The sequence below is a fragment of the Vombatus ursinus genome, unplaced genomic scaffold (genome assembly GCF_900497805.2).
Source record: "Vombatus ursinus unplaced genomic scaffold, bare-nosed wombat genome assembly UNPS02014768.1, whole genome shotgun sequence".
NCBI lineage: Eukaryota > Metazoa > Chordata > Mammalia > Diprotodontia > Vombatidae > Vombatus > Vombatus ursinus.
Window position 1 is genome coordinate 7,293,374 of NW_020954546.1, and position 26,239 is coordinate 7,319,612.

A 26,239-nucleotide genomic window follows, 5' to 3' on the forward strand; every position below is an offset into this window, starting at 1 on the left:
AAATGTTTTTCCCCCTTTCTCCTTTACCCTAAACTTCTAGTCTAATCTTAAAACAAACAAACTATACATACCCTTTAATTTGGCAATACCACTACTAGGTCTGTACTCCAAAGAGAGTAAAGAAAGAGAAGGATCCATGCATACAAAAATATTTATAGCAGCTCTTTTTGTGGTAGCAAAGAACTAGAAACTAAGGGAGTACCATCAAAGGAATGGCTGAACAAATTATGTATATGATGTAGTGGAATACTATTGTGCTATAATAGATGATTAAGGGGGTGGTTTTAGAGAAACCTGGGAAGACTTGTATGAACTGATGCAAAGTGAAGTGAGCAAAGACAGGAGAACAATCCATACAATTACACAGCAATGTAAAGACCAATAACTTTGAGAGATTTAGGATCTCTGATCAATGCAATAACTAACCATGTTTTCAGAGGCCTTATGATGAAACATGTTGCCTGTCTCATGTCAGAGAGGTGATAGATTCAGGGTGCAGACTGAGACATATATTGTTTGGACATGGCCAATATGGGAATTTGTTTTGCTTTACTCTGCATATGTTATAATGGTTTTTTCTTCTTTCTTTCTTTCTTTCTTTCTTTCTTTCTTTCTTTCTTTCTTTCTTCCTTTCTTCCTTTCTTCCTTTCTTCCTTTCTTCCTTTCTTCCTTTCTTTCCGGAGGTAGAGAGGAAAGGACATAACAGAAAATAATTTGGATTTTTGTTAATTGATAAAATAGAATGTAAAAAATGCTAAATGAGTAGACCAGTTTCTCAGGGGCTTTTGGTATCTATGAGTGTCCAAAGATGGGTAACTGCCAACATGACAGGTTGATCAAGCTGTATCTAGATTTCTATGTTCAAAGTGGACTGTCACTAAAATATTTCATTGTTGATTTTAACATCAGTGATATCTTACCTTTGCTGCTGCTTATGGAGTTGGAAGAGAGAATGTTTCACAAATGCACATGTCACAAGCCACCCTGGCACCTTCTGGAGCCTCTCAATGGGTAGCTGATGACTCAGCCCATGTCAGATGCCTGATGAGTGTTTAGGGACGGGCATCAGGCCTGTGATTTTATAGGTACAGAGAAATCCTTGCTAAGGAAACTTCCCCTACCAGTACAGGTCTATTCCCTGCAACTTGGAGTCTCAGAGAATATAGAACATAGAAAGAATAAATGACTTGTCTAGGGTTATGTAGCCAGGAGGTGTCAGAAGCAGGTCCTGAGCGTAGGTCTTCCTGGCTTCAAGTTCATCTCTCTGTCCACTGTTCTACTGCCTCTCTCAGGCTTCTCATGACTGTTTGGGTTTTTGGAGACAAAACCAAGACACTAAGACTCCAATGGCCCCATGCTTTGTTGGTTTGGGTTGGTATTTCTCAGATTGGGTTTTGTGGAATGCTGAGGTATGCTTGACATGGTGACAGTTTTGTGAGAAATTTTTGACACCAATTTGTTTTGATGCCAACATGATGCCATCATGATTAAGGGGGTGATTTTAGAGAAATCATATTTTAGATTTTAGAGAAGCCATATTTTCTTCTCTAATATATTAACTATGAAATAAGCATTAAAATATATCCAATGTACTCATTCAATATGATAATAGCCATAATTTGTTCTCTTACTAAAAAATGCCCATAACCCCTTTTATTTCAAGGGTATTGCTTACCCACGGACACAGTTCTATCTCTTTTTCCATCACATCAAGGGCCAGCATTTCACCAAATCTCAGAGTCAGAAGAGATCTTAGGGTGTGTCTACTATATTATTATATTTTAATTCCCAAAGTGTTTGATGCCCAAAATAGCTTTGGAAAAGCACCCATAGGTCAGATCGTAGATATAGAACTGGGAGGGGAGCCCTCAGATACCATCTAGTCCACCTTCCTCACTTTATAGCTGAGGAGAAAGAAGGCCAGGGAGGTTAAGTGATTTGTCTGAGATGGAGGTGGGGAACAACATTTATTAAGCAGCTACTCTGTGTCAGGCACATAAATACTTTACAAATGTCATCTCATTTGATCCTCGCAACAATCCTTTGAAATAAGCGCTATTATAATCCCCATTTTACATCTGAGGAAACTGAGTTGGACAGAGGTTAAGTGACTAGCTAGGGAGTAGCAGAGGCCAGATTAGATCTCATGTCTTCCTGACTCCAGGCTTACCTGGCTTCTTCACACTGGTGGCATCAGAGGCGAGATTTGACCTAGACTCTCTGTCTTAAGAGCAGATGCTCTTTCCATTGTACCTTGCTGGGACTTCTTGATAAGCTGACATTCCTTTCTCTTCTCCCATACCACCATTTCTGGTCTTTTTCTACAGTTTCTGTTATGACTGATACTTACAATTCTTAGAGTAGTTTTGTTTCAGCTCCTGAAACAAAGCCAGTTTCTGTACACAGCAGTCAGATCTCCTAGAATAGCAGAGATAGATTGAGACTTGCCCATGGCCACATGGCAGAGTTAGGATTTGAACCCAGGTCCTCTCCAGAGAATAGAATCCTGTATTTCCCCACTACGTCATACTGTCTCCTATCTTAACGAAATACATTGTAAAAGGAGACTGAAATATTGACACTGTCAGACTATGATGGGATAAACATAGCCCTGGGTTCTGAAATGTATTTTCAGAGACACTGAGTGATTATCAGTATGAAAAGAAAATACACCTAGGATGACTGGTAAACATGTTTTTTTAAAAGGACATTTAAAGTGAACTTTCTGGTTCTTAGTGTTAAATGTTTGTTGAATTTTAAAATTGGTGGATACTGAAAGTGGGCACTCTAGAACGTAGTTCAAAGAAACTAACTCTCTCATTGGTAGGGGGAAGGGCTCAGAGGAGGGAGAGAGAGAGAGAGAGAGTGTGTGTGTGTGTGTGTGTGTGCATATCAGGCAACAATTTACCTACAGGGTCCCAGGAGGTTGGGGCAGAACCTCACCCTGCAATGGAGCCCAGGTAACCCAATGGAGCCCAGGTAATTGCTGTGTTCTGAGGACATGAGCTATAGCAGTGAGAGAGAGGGCAGAGGGGAAGGGAATCACTTATATTTTAAAGAAGATTAGGCTTGGATTTCTGTAACAAGCCCCAGCTTCTAAATAAGTCGTCTTTGTCTCTGCTTGGTTCAGAGCTAAGGATCGAGGTTCAGAGGTTACAGACCCTCTTTTATAAAAATGCAGTCTCATGCTAGGTGCACTAACTTAGGTGTGGCCAAGGACCTGACCAAAAGGCCTCCACTGACTGCACTGACCAAAGGCCTCCCTTTAGGAAGGAGACAATTTCAGTAATTAGTGGCCTTGAGCAAGGTACCTGATATCTTCATCTGTAAAATGGGAGGTTGAACTTGACCAACATCTGTAATAGCTCTAAGAATTTATCAACGGGTCTTTATCAGCCATGTTGGCCGAAGGTAAAATTGAAGTATCTGTTATTATGGTCCCCCTAATCTTGGCATTTTTCAGCCTCACTATGTGCTGGTCAGGGCTTTGGGATCATGCCGTCTGGGGATCAACTGGGGAAAATTAATTTGGAGAAAAAGACAATTAGAGGTATGAAATGAGAGTGGTCCTGTAGTATTTGAAGGGCTATGTGGAAAAACTAGTCTAATCTCTAAGCTTGGCCACAGAGGGTAGAGGTAGGAGCAGTGGGTAGAAGTTGTAGAGGGGCAGAATAAAAAAAACAAAACAACAACTTCCTTACAATAAGTTATTATTTAGTTGTTTTCAATTGTGTCAGACTCTCCGTTGCCAAATTTGGGGTTTTCTTGGTAAAGATACTGATGCGGTTTGCCATTTCCTTCTCCAGCTCATTTGACAGATGAGGCAACTGAGGCAAACAGGGTTAGGTGACTTGCCCAGGGTCACCCAGCTAGTAAGTGTCTGAGGCTGGATTTGAACTCATCTTCCTGAGTCCGGGCTAAAGTGGAATAGAGCACCTTGGGAAATAGTGGGTTTTCCCCTCACTAGTCTTTAAAGAATGACTGATCGACCGCTTGTTGGGTATGTGAAGGAGTTAATTTTTATTTGAGTGTGGGTCGGCAGTGATGGCAGCTGGAGTCCCTTACTGCTAAGAGATTCTATGACTTGAGCAAAGACTAGTTCCCCTGAGGCTGCGGGTGGTGATGATGATGATGATAGGGAACTCAACAATGTGGTCTAGTCGGTAGGCTCAAAATAGAAGGCACAGCCCTCAGTAGCTGCTTCCCCCAGGGAGGAAAACAAAACTCACCCAGTGGCTTCTGTTCTTTTGTGCATCCCACATCAACTCGGCACAAAGCCACGTCACATTAACTTCCCATTTAGCCTCCCCCTGGAATCATTACACAATTACCCTGCCTCCGAGGCAATTCGAATTTTCCTTCCCACTACGCTTTCTATTTCAACCAGCTTTAATCCGGGTCCTTTAGAAGAAAGCTGCATTGTAAATCCAAGCTATCATTACTAACGATCATGACTGATGATAAACCCCAGAGAAACCACATGGAATTAGTGGATAGAGAGTAGGTGGTCAGGAAGAATTTCAGGGTTCAAGGCCTGCCTCTGATCCACCCTGGCATAGTTAAGTCACTCACATGCCCTCAGGGCACTTTCAGTGCCCCGGCAGCTCTGCAGAGCAGCTTACTTGGTTGCATTGGCAGGGGTTTCTTCACTGGGAGTTCCTTATAACAACTCTCCAAAAAGGAAGGAAGATACCATAATTTTCCTGGTTTTTATCCTTTTCTACAGGAGTCTTGACCATCAGCCAGGCATCCCTATCTCACCTCTTGTACAAACAGGAGTCTTTTCTGTCAAATATTGATTCTTTTCCCCAGAGCTCAGAATAATTTCTGCTTTCTTTCACTGTTTATGTTTTATCTGGGTCATTTGAATTGGGGAGAGAAAATCTAGAAAGAAACATGTGGGGTCATGGAAATTTAGTGACAATTACTTGTTGCAAACCTCTACATCGGTAACTTCTGGTCTTTGGGGCTCCTCAGGAAGTGGTAGATGGTGTGTGAGTGAGGAAGAGGGCTGTTGAAATAGAAAAACTCCTCTCAAGCTGGAATCTCTATTTCAGAATCCTGAGCCCCCTCTTGCTAAGTGGCCGAACAAAATTGAGATGACCATGCCATACTCACCCTGCTATAGGGGCTAGTGATATCCTCTGGACACAGGGGATAAAACTCTGTCTGGCCTTGGGCCCTGTCAACTTTGAAATTCGAAGGGCTCCAACGCTGAGTGGTGGCTGTGTTAAAAAAAGATTTCTGTATTTATATGTTTATTGATAACTTGTTTCAATATCAAGTACTTTTCCCAGCTATATCCCTCTTCCCTCCTCTCTCTGGCTAGCTGCCTCTTGTTACAAAGATTTAAAAACAAGGAAATAAAAGCATTCTGCACTGACCATGCCTGACAGCAAATGCAATTACTTCATACTCCTGGTGCAGTGAAAGGATGGAGGTAAATTCTTTCAAATATCCTCTGGGGCCAAGCTTGGTCATTACAATTTTACAACATTCAATTTCTTTTTATGATTCTTTACATTTACATTGCTGTAGTCATTGAATAAGCTGTTTCCTGGTTCTGTTTCCATCACTCAGTATCAGTTCATTTGTCTTCCTGTCCTTCTCTGCATTCTTTGTATGTGTCATTGCTTATAGCACAGCAACACTATTAACATTCATGCACCACCATTAGTTTAGTCATTCCCAATTGAAAGGCACCTACTTTGCTTCCATAAAGAGTCCTGCTATAAATATCTTGGTATATATGGAACCTTTCTTTCTGGACCTTTTGGGGTATATGACTGGGTTTTTGTTTTTTTTAATTAACCAAACACAATATTTTGTTTCCTGTCCCAATGTGGGAGGCAGCATAGTATCGTGGGTAGAGGGCTGTCTCAGAGTCAGGAAGATCTGGGTTCAAATTCTGCCTCTGAGACATATTGAACATGTAACTCTGGGAAACCAATTCTCTAAAGTCTGACTATACATTGCAGAGCAGTTGCTGATCTGTTCATAAGGAGAGTTTCCTTATTAACAGTTCCTTACACTGATGAAGACAAAAAGAAAATTTCTTGGAAATTTAGAGTTTATTATAAATTAGTAGAGCTGTCATTTAAAAAGTAGCTCCACAGTGGACTCCAACAGGCAGAATATTTTAAGACCTTATTGATTCAAATTCTATTCATTCCAAATGGGTGAGCTAATGTTGTACTGTCCATGAAGAAAGAAAATGAAATAAAGGAAATGAAGTTGTAGGATGAATGTTTAACCTACTTGTGAGGCAGATATAGATTGTAGAAATTTCCATTTACATAAAAATTGATGTTCTATTCTTTTTTTTTTTCATTAAACTAGCTCCTTTAACAAAAGAGCTTTCATTGTTCCAATTACTTTAAGGATGGTAATGTGATGTAACTACATGTCTTTAATAAGATAATCAGACTGGCCATTCCACATTATCCATCCCTTTTATGGTGGTGAGGCAGCGAGGGTCAGTAAAAATTTTCACAATCATATGAAACTGATCAGCTACTGGAAATTACTACAGAGAGACCATGTGGATTTTGAGTCTAAAAGACACTCCATGATCATGGGCTGATTTCTACAAATTAGAAGAATAATAGGAAGGAGAAATGTCAATGAGCCCAAATGGTTCTTGTGCAGATTCTTATGTGTTTCTGGCAATGAGAAATAGTCTCCTCAAATGACTAGGCTTTTTTTTTTTTTTTTTACCCTAAGGCAATAAGGGTAAAGTGACTTGCCCAGGGTCACACAGCTAGTAAGTATCTGAGGTCAGATTTGCACTCAGGTCCTCCTGACTCCAGGGCCGGTACTCTATCCACTGCACCACCTAGCTGCCCAGGACTAGGCTTTCTTATTCTTCCTTGAACATGATACTTCATCTCCGTGCTCCATGTTTTTGCTCCCGATGTTCCTAAGTGTAGAATATTCTCCCTCCTCACCTTCCTCCTACCCGGCTTCCTTTAAGACTCATCTCATATTCCCATCTTCTGCAGGATCCCTGCCACCTCCCCCTACCCCCTAGCCTGTTAGTGCCTTCTCTCTCTGAGATCATCTTCCACTTATTCTATGTCTGTCTTGTTATGCACCTAGTTAATGACTTGCAGGGGTGTGGTTGTAAATGTTTAACAACTGGCTTTTCAAAAAGAAGTGTGAACTTGACATTTTAAAGTTTAATCTGTATTGTTAACACTTTCTCCATCACTTGCTAAAGTCTAGACAATCAACAAACAATGTATCAAGCCCTGATTTGCAGAGTTCACCAATTTGCAAGGTAAATGCTTATACTGAAAATTGAATAATTGGTTGTTGAGCCCATAAGTGCTGGCTTCAGTACACACTTGCACATGTGATGGAAGGGACTGTGTTTTTGCCTTTGTTTGTATCTCAAGCACTTGGCAAAATTCCTTGTACATTGTTGTTGGGTCATTTTCAGTCCTGTCCGACTCTCCATGACCCATTTGGAGTTTTCTTGGCCAAGAAACTGGAGTGGTTTGCCATTTTCTTCTCCAGCTCATTTGACAGATGAGGAAACTGAGGCAAACAGTGACTTGCCCAGGGTCACACAGCTAAAAGTATCTGAGGCCGAATTTGAACTCAGGAAGTGAGTCTTCCTGACTTCAAGCCTGGCACTCTATCCATTGTACTACCCAGTTGCACATAGTAAAGGCTTAATAAAGGGATGTTGACTTACTTGCTGATCGTAAATATTCTCTCTCTGACATCATTTCTGTCACATATGATAGTTGGGGTAGTTTTATGATATTTAAAAATTCAAGTTAGATAAAGAAAGTTGAGGTGCTTTTTGGAAAGAGTATTTTCAATGTGTGGTGTAGTGGAAAGTCTACTGTATTTGCCAAAAGGGGACCTGAGTTCAGATGTCACCATTTCTGCTCACTAGCTGTGTGACCGTGGACGAGGCCCCAAACCTCTCTGAGCCTTAGTTTTCTCCTGAGATGAAGGAATTGAACTCTTGAGGGTGCTTAACCCTTTTTGTGTAACGGCTCTCATTGGCAGCCTGGTGAAACCTTTGGACCCTTTGTCAGAATGTATTTAAGTGCCTAAAATACATAAAATTACAAAAGATCCCAATTATATTGGAATACAGTTATCAAGATATTAAAAAGATTCAGTTCTCAGATTTCAGGTTAAGATCCCTTGCACCAGACAGATGACCTCTGAGGTCCATTCCAGCTTTAGGTGGGTGTGCTTATGATCTATGGCTGCCCTGGGGTCATCTCTGCCTCACTTTTTTTTTTTTTGGCCACATTGACCTTTAGTGGTAAGTAACTCAGGTTCTGTTTCCCTGTTAGGTTATGATCATTTGAAAGTCTTTATGTAAATATGAAAGTAAATTATATTCTATATATTCCAAATGCATAGTGATTTCCTGCCTTCGGTGAGTCACACTGTCTTAATCAGCACTGACTGATACTGGCTGAGATTGCATGAAATAGCAGAGTCCGACCAAGAATGCTTGGTGCAGTATGTCTAGGTCGGCCCTGAGGGGCGAGGTGAAGATCTGGAGCTGGTGTGGATTTTTTTTTCTCCTAAGAATCCCAGAACACTTTATGGACATTGTCACATTTGTTTTCACAAATCTTCCAGCAAGAGACGGGTTTATAAGTGGGAGACAGTGGACCAGAAAGTTCGAGATGCGTATGGCAGAGTTATTCAGAGACAGCCTATATATAGATCTGTTGTTGTTGTTGAGTCATTTCAGGTGTGTCCAACTCTTCGCGACCCCATTTGGGGTTTTCTTGGCACAGATTCTGGAGTGGTTTGCCATCTCCTTCTCAGGCTCATTTGACAGATGAGGAAACTCAGGCAAACTGGGTTAAGTGACTTACCCAAGGTCACACAGCTAGTAAGTGTCTGAGGCTGGATTTGAACTCACGAAGATGAGTCTTCGTGACTCCAGGCCTGGTGCTCTATCCACTTGGAACATAATCCCAAACTCTGTTCTGCCACCCTGAGGCCATCCTCATGTCAACATCTGTGTGGCCCCTACCCCATGTGTACTCTGGCCTTTGAATTCTGACTTGATGAAGCCAAGAAGGGGCTAAGCAGCACAACCAGAAGGTCTGTGTTTTTACCCCTCCGGGTGCCACGCCACAACTATTGGTAGTTAGTGTCAGTTTGGGCTCCAGTTTCCAACAATGAGGAGAACAGAAGGCTTGAACTCCATCTGAATACAATGGACAAAGAGGCATGGGAAGGAATTCAGTTAGTTTGGGGAATTGCTTCCACTTTACTCTGGTCCTTTAAAAAAAAGGAGTTGCACAAACATAAAGACAACTCTTGAACTAAGCTTCTATGCCTTTGAATCATTTGGGGTTCTCCCTAAATTCCTGATTATCAGCGTGAGGTATCACACTAATCTTGCCCAGTTCAGTCATTTAGTCGCTAAACATTTATTAAGCATTTACTATGTGCCAGGTGCTGTGCTAAGGGCTGGGTTTACAAAGAAAGGCAAAAACACGATCCTTGCCCTTAAAGAACGTATAGTCTAATGGAAGATAACGCACAAACGATTATGTACATAGAAGATATATACAAGGTAAATTGGTGGCAATCTCAGAGGGAAGGCCTTAGCAGCCCGAGGGAGCAGGACAGCCAGGAAAGGCTTCCTGAGGAAGGTGGAATTTGAGCCTAGTTTTGAGTACTTAGTATCACATATCCTAGAATTGTACCGATTAAAAGTTTGCCTTGTATTATTTCATCGTTTGGATTAGGTCTGTCTTTTCTCTATAGCTAGATTATCATGTTCCCTAGGGCAGAAGCCATCTTTCTACTTCTTTGTATCTGCCATGGTATCTGCCATTGCATCATGCAAGTAGGATGATGGGCATGGAGCAGCTGTTTACTAAGGGATTTCTCTAGCCTTATAACCTCTCCATCCAAAAGCATGGAATTGGAACAACTCAGCTGGCAGTGTTTCCTTTTTCCTCTATCTGAAGGATCCAGGGAAGGGCTCAGCAAGTCAAACCTCTTCTTCTTTGGCTCATGAGTACAGATGGCCTTGTCCTTTCTTCCTCTCTCTTTAATCAACAAGTCTTTATTGAAAACCTACTATGGGCAAAGTATTGTGGTGGGTGCTGTCTCTTGGTGCAGTGGACAGGTCTGTAGGTGCCTACATCAGAGATTCTTTGACTTTCATTGAAACAAGAGAAAGGTTACTGTGGGTTATGGGCAGCTGGGAGGTGACTTTCTAAACTCTAGTAACTCTCTGCCAGAATCTATTGGATTAAGTGTGAGGGTTGAGCCGAAGTCCCAGGGTTACAGGAGAGGGTTCCCATTAGCCTGGGTGGTTTGTTCATTCGGTCCATGGATAAGAGGAGATGGTTCTCATTCAGCTTAGATTAGTTTATTCTATTCTACACCTTCTATGTGACCTTCTGTTGGCAATGAGAAGATGGCATGTAGATCAACTCTGGGGAAGTTGAGTAGTAGATGATAATAATAGCTATGTAGCTATTATTTGTAGCATTTTAAGGTTTGCAAAATGCTTTACAAATATTATTTTATTTTATCCTCACAAGAACACTGGGAAGTAAGTGCTGCTATTATTCCCATTTTACAGATGAGGAAACTCGGGCAGACAGAGGTTAAGTGACTTGTCCAGGGTCATACAGCTAGTGTCTGAGGTCAAATTTGAACTCTAATCTTCCTGACTCCAGATCCAGCACTCTAGGCACTGTGGCAACACTTGGCTGTTATAATCAACATATTTTCTCTTTCTCTCTTCTTCCCTCCCTTGTGAATAGACATGGCCTCTACCTTCACACTTCGAGAATGTAAACTTTCCAAACAAGATGGGCAAAGCTATGGTTTCTTCCTCCGGATAGAGAAAGATGTCCAGGGTCACCTGGTTCGTGTGATAGAACAGGGCAGCCCCGCTGAGAAAGCAGGCCTCAGAGATGGTGACCGGGTCCTCTTTATCAATGGGGTGTATGTGGACAAAGAAGAACACTTGCAGGTGAATGAGACTTGTAGGGATTCCTATTCCCTCCATTCTCCTTAACCTATAAGCTTGATTATAAGCTATAACCTTGCTTAATACATTCTCTGCACCCAGAGATTTTGTCCTAGTGAGGGATTATGTTTCTGTCCTCCATCAGTCAACCAAGGCAGTTTTCTGTCTCTCTGTTCTCCCTCCTAAGAAGTTAGAGAAGGTCTCCAAAGCCTTATATGTCGAAGCTGCCTCTCAAGCCAAGAGTTCCTGCATTTACCAAGGATCACAAGGCTCATATCCAGAATCACAAACTACTTTGCTCTACCAATAAATTTCAGTTATGCTTTAGGACAACAACCACTGAACAGACTAGATACCTAAGAATGGTTCTCCTCTAGTAGGGGCCCTATGGGCTGGAATTGGGTCACATGTGCTGGAGCCTCTCAGGACTAGAAAAGCTCTGCTAGGCTGAACCTAATCTGACTTTGGATCTTCAGGGATAGTTCCACCTGGAGGGAGGATGAGCGGCATGAGAGGACACCGTCAGCTACCTGGGGGTGGCAAAGGCACAGAGAAGTACAAGGAAAACACCAAGGCATGTAGAGTGAGGACCTGAGTCACTCAAAGCGAAGGTTAGGTATTTACCATGGTTTTTTTCTAGCTTGCTCACAGAATCTCATCTTCTTCATCTCAGGTTGTGGATCTGGTCAGGAAAAGTGGGAATTCAGTGATATTCCTGGTTCTGGATGGCGCATCCTATGAACAAGCAGTAAAAAAAGGGATAAACCTGAAGGAACTGAGTCAGAACCACAAGGAGTCAGCCCCAGCGATGAATGGGGTAGCAGGTGCAGGGAGCCAGCCCCGGCTCTGTTACCTGGTCAAGGAGGGAAGTAGCTACGGCTTCTCTCTGAAAACGGTCCAAGGTGAGTGCGCTGAGCTAGAGCCTGACTTGGAAACCTTCCTTACGCTTCCCGGGTTTCTCGAGTAGAAAGTTGCTTTTCTTCTTCCTGTCAGTTTGGTGATTTAATTATCTGATAGCTGTTTCCTTCCCTGCAGACTTTAAAAGAGACCCGACACTTGGATTCTCAGCTGTCCCTTTTAGCTCACACTTTCTAGGAGGTTGTCAAGTGCCTTAGGACCCTTCTTCTTGGCGCTTCCATGACTGGAATACGCTTGAGGGATTTATGTTTCATCACTTTAGGGGAGGCTGGATTTTCCTCTGGATCCATTCTGGGAGGGTGGGGGATTAGGACAGTCGTTTGTTGGCCAGCAATACCTCTTTTCTCTTACTTTCCCAATGTACTCTCTTATACCAGATTACTGTACTTTACTTTTTATCAAAATAAGATTGGGTACACTGTCTTCTAGGCAGAGTCTGGTAATGTTGTAGTGTCTGTGCTGGTTAGCTCATGTCAATGGATGAAAGAGGTTGGAACGTGATGTTAACAGGCTCCAGATTGCAGGTTTGATCCCCTTAAAGGCCAGTTAACTTCTTCCACGTAGGGAATAATCCTATTTATGGCCAAATCCTTCCCTAGCCAATTATTTCACAAACATATTTGTGGGTAGGCTTCATAGCTAGTGTCCAATTATATCCAAATTAGTAGATTGTACATTATCTGTTTTAAATCTATTGTCTTATTTAGCTAGGCTTATTGGTGAACCTTCTCAGATTAATATGAAACCTAACAATTAGCATTAGTAAGCAAAAAAGTGAGTACAAACCCATTTTATTAGTTTTTCAGATTCCACACCATTTCAGTGTGTTAAAATGACTGTAGCAGGCAGCAATCATCAGTTAAATGAGCATGGGTAGATAACAGAGTTGTCAAGGGCACAGTCTAACCAATTTATCAGCTGAAGGATATTAGCAAGAAGATATGTCTCTTTCACATTGTTGACAGTAAATGTCACTGACTGATGCATGTTTGCTTGAAAAGACCATCCTTTCCCTGGAACCTCCACCTGAAGACTGTGTTTTGCTTTGTAGCTCTAACTTTTGTTTCATTCTAATAGCCCACAGAAATTTTTGTTCATAAGGACCTTATCTCTGGCCATTGGGTTTGCCTCTGTGTAGCTTCTCGGAAGACACTTTTTGATCCAATTTTCAATTTCTTGGCTAATTAGTGTGCTCCCTATATAACAGAATTTGGGGCTGGCTTGCATCCTTCTGTTCAGTGGGCTTTGTGCTAGCCTTATAGAAACATGCTTTTTACCAATTCCTTCATAACATGCTCCACAAAGATGATCCTCCTGGTGCTACCATCAACAGCGATTCTATTTTTGAGAAGTAGTTTATAATATCAGTTGCTTCCTCAGTGCTCACTCTCTTATATTCCACTTGTGACTTAAGCTTTAATAGATCCAAGAACTCATCAATGTGAGAAGACATTGGGGGATATATTGGGGGGAGATGTTGTCAAAGTAGGAATGATAAGCTCTAGTATGAGATTGGCTATGTAGGCAGTCAAGGATGACTCTCAGGATTTTGAGATCAGGTGACTGGGAGGATATTGGTGTCGATAACACTAATAAGGATGTTAGAAAGAGGAGAGAGTTTTGGGGGAAAGATAGTAAGTTCTATTTTGGACATACTGAGTTTGAGATGCCTACAGGATATCTTGTTCAACATGTCCAAAAGGCAGTTGGTGATGCTGGACTAGAGTTCAGGAGACAGACTGGGAGGGATATGTAGATTTTGGAGTCATCTGCACAGAGAGAATGATTAGACCCATGAGATCACCAACAACCCATGAGATAGTATAGAGGGATAATAGAAGAGGGCCCATGACAGAGCCTTGGGGGACGCCCGTTGTTAGTGGGCATGATATGAATGAGGATCCAACAAAGGAAACTAAGGAAGAGTGGTCACACAGGTAGAGGGAAAAACAGGAAACAGGTAATACAGTGATTAAGCATCTTTGTTTAGTGCATTCTGGTTAAAATATTTGCTACCCATAAGATTCTTAATTACAACCCACTTGTATTTTAGAGAGGATCAAGAATTATGAGCAAATCAACAGATATCTTCTGTGCAGGGTTCTAAGCATTGTGCTGTTCTTTTACCGCCGTTGAGAAGCCAGGGTTTTGTTCTTGTTTGCTAAGAAAGAATGGATTAACCACAAAGACGTGAAATTGCACTTTAACTTTATCAGACGAAGTCCCTTCATTTTCAGATGTTAGGGTGTTGGTGAGCCAGAATTGTGCCCTTCTGCTGCCTGGAATGAATTGTCTTCCCTTCCTTCCACTCCCTCCATTCTAGGTAAAAAGGGAGTGTACCTGACTGACCTGGTTCCCCAGGGTGTGGCTTCAAAGGCCGGAGTACAGCCTGAAGACCGTCTGATTGAAGTGAATGGGGAGAATGTGGAAAATGCCAGTCATGAGGAGGTGGTTGAAAAGGTATAGCCCAGTTTTGCTGAGGTGGTATTTGCTACATATATCTTCTCTTCTTCAAACTGGTGACAAGACTTGGAAGGAGAGGACCGATGTGGACCAGAATGAAGGAAGGGCAGAAGGAATTTTCATGCCCTCCAGGGACAGACTGATTAGTAACACAGAAGAGTTGATGGAGGGCTTGGAATAAGGTCTTTGGCCAGTTCCATATCATTTTGGGTCCAGGGGACCATTGCCCTGAGGCCCTGAGTTTTGACTGGTGAGAATTCCCTAGAGGTAGACCACCCAGACCCACCATGTTGCTGCTTTTCAGTCACCTTCATGCCCTGCCACTGGCCAGACTCCTTCGCTATCCCTTTTCCATTTCCAGCTCTGAGACCAAAATCAACATTACTTTTCCTAGAAAGGATATGTCAGTGGATTACCCCATGTTTCTGCTCACCATTCCTGTAACCTCCCAGTTCAAAACACTCTTTCTTTGCCATTACTCCATTATATATGTTGTCTTCCTTTATTAGGATATAAGTTCCTTGAGTGCAGAAGTGATCTTTCTTTTTGTATTTGCTTTGTCAGTGATTATTACAGCGCTTAGCACATAGTAAGTGCTTAACATATACCTCTTTGTTCATTCATCCATTTACTGGTTGCCCATTGGAGAGCATATTTATGGAAAATAGTATTTCAAAACATCCTCACCAAAAATTTAAACTAAATCCATGAGGAGATTTTGTTTTTGTTTTTGTTTTTGTTCCTGTAAGAGACAGTAGAGTATAGTAGAGAGCTGCTCTTGAAGCCGAAGAAACATGAATTCAGGTCCCACGAGACCCTGGGCAAATTACTTAAACTCTCAGAGCTCTAGACAACTCTCTACAACTATAAATTCCAGAGAGGCTGTTGACTTGCATTGGTAAAGGGAATATCCTCACCTGGGAGTTCCCTGTATTGATGAAATGACAGCTCCAGTCTTTCTCCCTCTATCCTATGAGGACACATATCTAAGTTTGAAAGCACAAGAGTTTCATGATACTTTTTAAAAAAAAAGAAAACAAAAAAATTTTCCCTTAAGGACACATTTTATCAAGTATGTGGTGGGAGATAACTATATAGTATTGTTTAGCCGGGTGTCTTGAGGAGTATAAGGTTATAACTATATAGTATTGTTTAGCCAGGTGTCTGAGGAGTATAAGGTTAAACTGGTCCCTAGATTTCCCAATTATTTCAGATTTGAGAATTCAACATGGCACCATGGATTGTGGAAAAGCATGTTTCAAATATGGACATATTAAACCAGTAGGTCAAATTGATTCCTGAAAATCTAAAAGACATTTATGTAGTCCAAGGAGAATCTAGTCAAGTCAAGTTGAATCAATAAGCTTTTATTAAGTGCCCATTAAAGACCCAGCACTGTGCTAAGCACTGGGGAGACAAGGAAAGGCAAAAGCAATCCCTACCTTCAAGGACCTCAGAATCGAATGGAAGAGGCAACACATAAACAACTATTTAGAAACAAGATGTTGTTGGTTGTTGAATTGTTTTTTAGTTGTTTCTGACCCTTTGTGACCCCATTGGGGGTTTTCTTGGCAAAGACACTGGAGTGGTTTGCTATTTCCTTCTCCAGCTCATTTTACAGATGAGGAATTGAGGCAAACATTGTTAAATGACTTATCCAGGGTCATGCAGCTAGTAAGTATCTGAGGCCAGCTTTGAACTCAAGAAGACAAGTCTTCCTGTCTTCATGCTTGGGCTCTACACACAGTGACTCCATCTAGTTGCCCTCAAGGAGAAATACACAGGAGGTAAGGCATTAGCATTAAGGGGGCCTGGCAGAGGCTTCCTGTAGAAGGGGGGATTTTAGCTGAGACCTGAAGGGATTTAGGATTTTACAAGGTGGTCCTTATGGTTGCCTTTTCCTTGTTCCCACATGCCTTCTAGTTACTTTTCCTATTGACCTCAGTGTATTTCTAATCTCCTTCTCAGAGGAATTTCCCATCTTTTCATGGGGAATGTAACCTTCTGAAAAAGAAAAAAAAAAAAGAAAACTGGAGAGGAAGGTAGAAAGAAGGTACACAGCTAAGAGGCAAAAGGACAGCAGGAGAATAGAGCGCTGCCTGAAGCCAGAGATGATGTCTCCCCATGCCAGGGACCCCTCCCTCTGTTGATTCCTTCTAATTTATCCTGTATAATATAGATGTCTGTGTGGTGTCTACTCTATTAGACTGTGAGCTCCTAAGGTCAGGGACTGTCTTTTGCCTTTCTTTGTATCTCTTGGGATCAGCAAGGTACTTTTGTAGTAGACACTTAATAAATATTTGTTGACTGACCTCAAAGAGGAGGAGGAAAGAATGGAGAAATGCACTCATTAAGTTCCTCCTATGTGCTGGGCACTTTACAAATATTATCCCATTTGATCCTCAGAACAACCCCATTATCATTCCCATTTTACAGATGAGAGGTTAAGTAAATTGCCTGGGGACACACAGCCAGTCAGTTAGGATTTGAATTCAGGTCTTCCTGACTTCAGGCTCTATCCATTTATACTACCAGCATCTTAAAGCCAGGAAGGCTGTAAGCTATGTCAGTACATTTAGACAATGTGTCCATGGGGACATAACTGTCTTCCATATGCTTCTACAGGTGAAGAAGGCTGGGAGCCAGATTATGTTTTTGCTGATAGACAAGGACGTGGACAAGTACTACAACGAGCATAAGATAAAGCTCAAAAGAGAGACAGCCAGTCTGACGCTGCTTCCTCATAAGCCCCGGATTGTGGACATGACCAAGGGAAAGAGTGGCTATGGATTTTACTTGAGAGTAGGCCCAGGGCAGAAAGGTAAGAAGCTTCCAGATTTCTTAGGCTCAACTGTCTGATTCTTCTCTGTCAAACTCTGGCCCCGGGGTTCTGTCAGGCTCCCCTGACGCTCTGTGGGGACAACCTGAATCAATCCTTAGATCAGGGTAGGGTCCAATACCAGGGTTCACTTTATGATAGTGGATGGTGGGAATGATCCAAGGCCAAGATTTGGAACGGAGCAAAATGATACGGGATGGGGGTAGGGACTCAGGAAAATAGAACAGTATAGAGTTGAATGTTCCCCAAAAGGTCAAGAGCGGGACAAGAGGAGAGAGTGGCAAGTGTAGGGGAGATGGCCTGGGAGAGAACTGAGGGGTTAAGAGAGTAGAGGTCATAGATCGGGTGAAGAGTAGAGTTTGGTAAGGGAAGGCAGAGGGATAAGTGGAAAGGCAATAGGTTATGGTCAGATAAGAGGATTTCAGAATTGTCATTTGTGGATGACAAAAACAAAGATATGGCCATCTTCATGTGTGGCTGAGGTGAGGCAGAGGAAAGGATTGTGGGAAGTGAGTAGGTTGAGGAACTAAGTGGTGATGGTGTTTCAGGGGGAGTCAGTGTGTATGTTGAAGTCTCCTAGTATGAGGCCATTAATATCAATTTAAGCTAGTTCATTAAGCATTTATTAAGCACCTTCTATGTGTTTGTGAGAGAGACAGCATAGTATAGTGGCTAGATTGGTTGGATTTGGAATCAGAAAGATGGAGACTCCAATCACCTCTAATTCTTGACCATCTTTGCATATGGCTGAGTTGGGGGTGGAGGAATAGGTCATGGGAAGTGAGTAGGTTAGGGAACTGAGTGATAGGGGAGTTTGAGAGAAAAGTCAGTATGTATTCTGAAGCCCCCTAATATAATGGCAGGAGTTGGGGAGGAGAGAAAAATTGTGAGCTAGGCACTGAACTAGCTGAGGAAAGAAAGGGTCTGTAGACAAGAGCTACCAGGAGTTTGATTGGGTGGTAGATATGAATTGCATAAACTTCTAAGGCAGAGAGGTTACTGAGTAATGGAGATGGGGGAGAACCTAGAAATGGCAATGGTGAGCAAAGAGTATTCCAACTCTCCTGCTGTGACCAGGGAGCCAAGGGGAATGAGTGAAAGTGTTGCCAGTACCAGAAAGGGTGGCCAAGGAGGTCGTATCATCTGGCAGAGCAAAGTTTCAGTGAGTGTTAGAAGATGGAAGGAGTGGGATAAGAAAACATTTAAGATAAAGGGGAAGTTTGTTGTCTGTGGAACAGTCATTCCAGAGGGCACAGTGGAAAGGGTGGGTGGCTTTTGGTTGGAACTTTGGGGTGGGAAAGTTGAAGGGGAATAAGGGAATAATGCGAATGGGTGGTGGGGAAGGGAGCATGATCATTCTTTACTCTGTGACCTTAGGTCCATCATTAAACTTTTCCATGTCTCAGCTTAACCATTTGTAAAATGAGAGTGGTGATAACTGCCTGCTCCAGTTGTTTTGAGATTTAAAGCACACAAACTATTTTGTTCAAGTAGAATATAATTGAAATTTTCCACCCCAACACTTTCTTTCACCTCCAAAGTATCTTTCCTTATTAAAGGTCAAGCCTACTGCCTTGTGAGAATTCTGAGCAGGGATGAAGGATGCATGTACTTTCCCATTCTGCAAAGTCCCCCGGGGATGACAGGGAGGATGGGCATTTCCCAAGGGCATTCCACTTCTATGCTTACCTAATTTGGGGTGAGTAGATGAAAGGAGGGAATAGATTTTGTCATTGAAGATCTTAATCTTAAACAGTTTAAGAAATAATACAGAGTCCTTTACTCCTCTGTACCCTTCCATCCTTATCCTTACTCTCATCATCTCTGTAGTTAGGGCATTACCCTGGAAAGAGAGGAACTTTTCTGACCATTTGGTTTATGGGGAGTAGGTCAGATCATCAAAGACATAGATTCTGGAAGCCCAGCAGAAGCAGCTGGTCTGAAGAATAATGACCTGCTTGTTGCTGTCAATGGAGAGTCAGTGGAAATGCTGGATCATGACAGCATCGTGGAGAAGATTAGAAAGGGTGGAGATCAGACCTCACTCCTGGTGGTAGACAAGGAAACCGATGCCATGTACAGACTGGTAAGTTACAGAAGAGTGTGGTCCAATAACCATATTTGCTTCATGGGTATAGTACAGCTCACTGCAGAAAGCAAATCTCATCCCAGGCATTTTCACAGTCTGTCCCCCATGGCTGGAATGCCCTTCCTCATCTCCACTTCAGTCCCAGTTAAAATTCCATCTTCCACAAGAAACCTTTCTCAATTCCGTTTAATGATTGTGCCTTCCCTCTGTTAATTAGCTCATATTTTATTTGTACATAGTTATTTTCCTGTTGTCTCCCCCATCAGACTGTGAGTGAGTGCCTTGAGAAGAGGGGTTGTTTTTGGTCTTTCTTTGTCTCCCCAGTGCTTAGGATGGTGCCTGGCACATAGTAGGTGCTTAAGAAGTGCTTGTTGACTGCCTGAAAGATAAGCCCTATATACTGTGATTCTTGATTAATGTAATGTAAAGCTAATAAAACAGGCAATTTGCAGAGGTTCCAGAATGAATCATACAAGACTATAGTTCAACTTGAGAAGACAGAAGTATGAGTGTTAAGGGAATTGCTTGGTAGGTGCCATGTTTGTCTTCTTGCCCCAAGAGCTCATCAATTAAATGTGCAAAAAATGCTGGAGGCTAAAGGGGCCTGAAGAAGACCTTTATCTCTTTTGTCTTATTAAAGAGAAGGCTTCCTAGGAAGGATGGGAGAAATCATCCAGGAAAACACCTGGGAAGAAAAAACATCTCAGGGGACAAAAGGGAATCAAAACCAGTGTCAGGAAGTTACCAATGGAAAAACATGACACAGAAGAAAAAGAAGAGAAGAAATTCCATGGTGTAGGGACTATATGACAGGCACATGGTTCTGTCTAGAAGTTGCACTCTCTGAAGCAGTCACCCAAAGGTGATGGAGCATTGAGGAAGGGCCTACCAAGGAGCCATTCTTTAGTTTGAGAAGGGGGGCCTCTGGTGGGCGTTTGACCTCGTCGCTCCCCGCTGCCGAGTACAGAGGTAGAATTGTTCTTTCTTGGAACGTGTAGCTTAGAAATGGCATCAGATCCACTCATTGTTACTCATTCTTATAGGTTCCCAAGTAAACGAATGGTATTAGAAGATACCATAGGGTATCTCTAGTGACTTTGAAATCTTGGGGAGAAGAAAGTCCTGAAGGCCCAAGTGATGGTTTGATTTTGTTTGTTATTGTTGGTCATGACTTTAGAGACTTATAGCTATGTGACCTTAGGTAAGTCACTTGGCTTATTTGAGATCTGTTTTTTCATCTGTAAAATAAGGTGGTTAGGCCAAATGATCCTTGTGGTTCTTTTCGTTGTATCTTGTTGTATCTTTGTGGCCCTATTTGGGGTTTTCTTGGCAATGATATTGGAGTAGTTTGCCATTTCCTTCTCCAGCTCATTTTTTTTTTACAGATGAGGAAACTGAGGCAAACAAGGTTAAGTGACTTGCTCAGGGTAACACAGTTAATAACTATCTGAGCCCAGATTTGAACTCAGGTCTTCCTGATTCCAGGCCTGGCACTCTATCCACTGTGCCACCTAGCTGTCTAGCTCTAAAAAAAGGAATTTGATTTTCTTGACCATGGTTCATATCACATGGGAAAAATCTGTTTGGTTTTTTGACCTAATTAAATGAACTTTAAATAGAAATCTGAAGGTCAAAGGTGAAAATACATATTTTTGTTGTTGTTCCGACTCTTTGTGACCCCATTTGGGGCCTTCTTGGCAGAGATAATAGAGTGGTTTGCCATTGCCTTCTCCAACTCACTTTAAAGATAAGGAAACAGGCTGAAAGGATTAAGTGACTTGCCTAGGGTCAACACAGTAAGTGTCTGAGGTTGGATTTGAATTCAGGAATATAACTCTTCCTGACTCCTGGCCCAGCTCTATCCACTGCACCACGTAGCAGCCCCATATTTATAAATTTCCACTTGTCTTATTCTGGTGCTTCATTGTTGAATGGAGGTGACCTGAGGTTCTTTTAAATTATGCTGTTTATTTCTAAAGTAAGTTTTTATTGATGTCTTTGGTCTTTACTTCACCTACATTTCCTACTGTATTCTTCGCCCCTCTCAGAAAGCAGTCTTTTGTTAAAAAAAGAAAAGAATAAAAAATGGTGACAACAGCTCAGCAAAACTAATCAACATAACCCTCCAAAAATCAGACATTATATGTAGTGTTCTACACTCAGTCTTACCAGTTTTGCAAAGAAATAATGGGTTGGGGAGCACACCTTTTCGTTCAGGGCCAGCTCCTTGGTAAGGGATACAGAAGCATCTACAGGTTCCTCAGAGGGTCAGTCAGTGGTATGCTGCCTTCCTGTGGTACTGAGGACGTGAGTGAGGCCTCCGGAGACTTGCCCAACTTGAAAACTACTACCCACTAACAGTGATTTATGTGAAGATTTTTTTTTTTGGCTAGGCAGTGGGGTTAAGTGACTTGCCCAGGGTCACACAGCTAGTAAGTGTTATGTGTCTGAGGCTAGATTTGAACTCAGCTCCTCCTGAATCCAGGGCTGGTGCTCCATCCACTGCGCCACCTAGCTGCCGTGAAGATGTTTGTTTGTTTCATTTGTAACAAACAAGCAAAACAAATATGTGAGAACGAATATGTCAGGAAGGAAGCTAGACAGTGTCTTGGGATTCTAAAGAACTGATCAGAAAGGAGAGGATTTAGGGACGCAGGTGGTGTTTTCATCACCGCAAACAACTGAAGGTAGGAACTTCATAAGAGAAAGGACGCTATGGGAAGGATGGTGGATAATTAGATTTCAGTTCTAGGGACACAGCTCAAGACAAAGATGTAATGATAGTTATCAGGCAGCTATATTGTACAGCAGATAGAGCATTGGACCTGGAGTCAAGAAGACCTTCAGTTCAAGCCTTTCCTCAGATACTTGCCACCTTTGTGACCTTGGGCAAGCCATTTAACCTCTTTCAGCCTCAGTTTCCTCATCTGTAAAGTGGGGATAATAACAGCATCTGTCTCACAAGATTGTTATGAAGATACAGTGAAATAACACATGTGAAGTGCTATGAAATACTTGGCTATTATCATGATAATGCACTTTTCTCCAGGAATAAAGGGTTATGGAAATATGTACTTTCAGAGAAAATACGTATTATATAATGACCAACCAAGATTCCAGAGGGTCAACAATAAAACCTACCACTGGTCAAAGAGGTAATGGATTAAAGGTACAGAATGAGGCATGTTTCTTGGACATGGACAACGAAGTAATTTTTTTTCTTTGATTATGCATAATTGTTATAAGGATTTTGTTTCCATCTCACAATTAACTGAAACAGATGGAGTATATAAGATCCCATTATGCATTAAAAAAAGGCGTTTGATTCAGTAGAATAAATGGACTCATTTGCAGCCAAGTGGCTCCTATTCATACACTGAGATCATTTAGGATTACTTAGAAGATGACTGTCAGATGATAAATGCCAGGTAAGACATGTGCTCACCAAAGGTATTCCACCGCTGTGCCCGAGGAGATGCAGCACAGAGCACAGGTGAAGGAGAGATTGAGTGGGCAGTGATGTCTGCAGATGCGCCTGTTTGTGGCTCACGTTATGCTGATTGTATTAAGCCCCAAGACACTGCAGAGTCTCCTGGAAGACAGCTATAATCACTCAAAGCCTGTTCATCCACACAGGAAAGATAAAGTAGATGAAGAATGTCTGTTGCCTAGACTTTAGCATGCATTTGGATGGACACTTAAAAGAGCTTGTCCATTGGTATGTGTATTTGAGAAAGACAGTAGAGATGGACCATAAACTGTGCCCACAGTTGGAAAGGAGGAGGATGGATGGGATTATTTGAAGGAAAACTGCAAAACTCATTTAACTAGCCCCACACTTCCTATGAAAACAAAGGTTTTCCTTCCAATACTAACAGTGCTATATAAAAGTGAGGTATAACACTGACTTTTCGAAAAGATGAATATCACAGAGGGCAATGAGAAGACACATGGTGGAGGTGAGTAGGTTGGAACAAATAACCAAAATGGAGCTCCAAAGGAGAATAAGAGTAAAGGATAAAAACAAGGAACTGCATGTCAGGAAGAGAAAATGGGCTGGCCGTGGAACAAATGAGGGTGTGACAGGGAGACAGCCAGAGTTTTCCACTGGTACCTTCATGATGTTGGGAAAGAATGCTTCCATCATGTTGAACGGACCTCCTGTGATAAACTTCTGGAAGAATACAAAAAAGAGCTGCCCAGAATGGCTTGTAATCCACATCATTGGTGGGAACTTCTGAACTGATGAGATCATAGATTCATTTGAGTATACAAATGTATACTCAATATACATAATATATGTACAATATACAAAATATACATACACATATCTATACACGAGTCATTGGCATGGACATGACATTTGAACCCACTGTAGCTGTGAGATCACCAAAGAAGAGTGAGAAGAGGGTCCAGAACAGAACCTTGGGAGATGCCAAAGTCAGATAGGGAGGAGGAGAACCAAAAGAATTGTATGTCATGGAAACCTGGGGAACAGACAATATCTCGGAGGAAGGGGTGTCAACAGTATCGAAAAGCAAGGTCAAATAAGAACCAAGAAAAGGCTGTTGGATTGAGCAGTTACAAACACTTCCTCCTTCCTAATAAGCTCTTCAATCTTTGGGCAGAGATCAGTCTGGCACGCTATGTGCTAAGCTTGTAAATCACAGGACAAGTTTCATTGTTCTCTGTGCCTACTGAAATTCTGATCATTTTACTTATGGCTTCCCCTAATAACTCCTTGCCATTACTTTCTTCGGAAACTGTCTGGCCCCTTCACATGTTTGCAGCAATTAGGGCTTTTGTTAGAGAGAGGCTCTTAAATTATCTGCTGCTACCTGGCTCTGTTGGCTATAATTGATAATTATCAGACAACTGCCAGCCCCCAGTGGTAAATAGCAGCTGCAATAGTAATTAACTGTGAACTGTGAGATCTTGCTGAAGAATGCCAAACTCCCAGCTATTTCTTACCTTCTTTTCCTCTCATTGGTTAATACTGGCTGCTTGTCTTTATTGGCCATGATTTAATGTTAACTGATGAAAGCAGAACAGCCCAACTCATTTTGAATGAGTTTTCTCCATCAAGGAGAAATCTTCAAACTGAAAGGGAGAGAGAGCGATCACTGAGAGGGAATTTGAATTCAGAATAGATGAAGAGATAGCACGTAAACGGTTTGAATGAGTCCGAATTTTAGGGCCAGGTGAATTACGGTTCAGAGTACTGGGGGAAAACCAGCCTTACAGATGTGATCAAAGAAACAGTATTGTAAATCTTCGAGGAAGTATGGGGGGGAGTAGAGGTTGTGGAAGATGCGAAAATGTACTGATTAAAAAACAAAACAAAACGGAAATAGTGTCTTGAGCAGGCCTTAATTTCCCTAAACCTTAGTTCTCTCATCTATAAAATGAGAGGGTTGGATCAGATGGCCTTTCAGGTCCCTTCCAGCTTGAGATCTAAGATTCTGTCAGAAATGGATGTCGGTAAGCTTGATGTCGATTCTCTACAAGATTTTGGAAGACAGTATTAAACAAAGGGTTGGTGAACACCAAGAAGAGGAAGGACTGATTACTGGAATTCCGTATTCACTGAAAATTAGTCACGCCAAAATTACCTCCTTTCCTTTTTTGGACAGGGCTGCTAGGAAAGCAGGGAAATGCAGTAGATGGTGGGTTTCATAAAGGCATTTGACATTCTCTCAAGATAGCACTGTAGTCAGGATGGAGAAATAAAAGGCAGATGATGGCTCATTATTATAATTGATTGAGCAATCATATGCAAGTAATGTCGATAAATGGGTTGAGGACAACCCTAAAGGGACACCTCTAGGGATATGCTATAGGCTTTGGAATCTCACCTTCTATAAGGCTTTTAAAAAATTTCCCTTAATGCTAGTCCTTCCCCTATGTTGATTCTCTTTAATTTATCCTGCCTATGTCTTATAATTGTTTGTATGTTGTCTCCCCCATCAGACTGTGAGCTCCTTGAGATCGGGGCCTGAATTTTGCCTTTCTTTGTATGTCTGTAGGCCTTAGCACCAGGCCTGGCACATAGTAGGTGCTTTATACATACCTCTTGAAGTTGCAGAGTATTTAGAGGGAGTTTTTTTTTTTTTACCTAGGGGTTCCCTGTACCAACGAGATCACAGATCCAGTCCCTAAAATAAAAGGTGCATGCTAAAGGATAAGACCTAAAAATCAAAGGGCAGTTTATGTATAGAGGAAGATAAAAGAACTCAGTTCTGGGTCTCCTCACCAAAAACAAAACAAAACAAAACAAAAATACTTATTGACTGACTGTTCTGAAATTGAATGAGGATAAACAGGATTGCACACGCTTTTGGGGTGAGTGGGTAATGAAGGTTTAGAGGCAACAAGTATAAACTGTCCTTTTTAGAGGGTTAGTGGTATTGACCTTTTACGCCTTCGGATGGAGACATAATATTACTGCCAGGTAATTTTATGAACTTGTATCGAGGGCTGAGATATGGAATGACTAGAATTAACTTTTCTTGCCATGAGTCATTTAAAACTTTTGCTACCCCCTATTTTTCTTTCAAGATATGGAAAATGACTGATAAGGAACATTTATACAAATGCACCCCTGAAAAGGTCTGAATTTAATCAGTTGAGTTGGGCAGCTAGGAAGTTCTAAGCTACTGCAGTTCTCATTCAGAAAGGAAGGCAATGTGGTCTTGTGGTTAAGATGAGACAGTTTTTAAGCACAAAGTCTCACTTGGTGTAACACGATGAAGTACCATTACGGTGACTACATTTTTTTTGGGGGGGGGTAGGAACAGGGGGAGGATGGCTTTGGAAGGAAAGAGACTGCTAGTGGTTCTACTACTTGGTCAGTCAATAGACATTTGTTAAGTTCCTACTATGTGCTGGGCACTGTGCTAAGCACTGGGGATACAGAGACAAAGATAATCCCTGTCCTCAAAGAACTTAC

The 26,239-nt window shown here is 41.8% G+C and overlaps 1 protein-coding gene across 5 annotated transcripts in view; it reads left to right on the forward strand.

The window, feature by feature from the left end:
• LOC114043369 (Na(+)/H(+) exchange regulatory cofactor NHE-RF3-like) overlaps window positions 1–26,239 on the forward strand; it is a 102,756-nt gene that overhangs the window by 72,793 nt on the left and 3,724 nt on the right. For 3 of the 5 annotated variants that reach the window (XM_027862465.1, XM_027862462.1, XM_027862464.1), the window contains 5 exons: window positions 10,773–10,984; window positions 11,655–11,883; window positions 14,223–14,359; window positions 16,988–17,183; window positions 19,091–19,287. In XM_027862465.1, coding sequence (XP_027718266.1) covers window positions 10,775–10,984; window positions 11,655–11,883; window positions 14,223–14,359; window positions 16,988–17,183; window positions 19,091–19,287 — 969 coding nt within the window. In that variant the 5' untranslated portion in view covers window positions 10,773–10,774. Of the gene's footprint in view, window positions 1–2,897; window positions 2,980–10,772; window positions 10,985–11,654; window positions 11,884–14,222; window positions 14,360–16,987; window positions 17,184–19,090; window positions 19,288–26,239 lie in introns of those variants that run through there. The other 2 variants (XM_027862463.1, XM_027862466.1) reach the window with 2 other exon arrangements.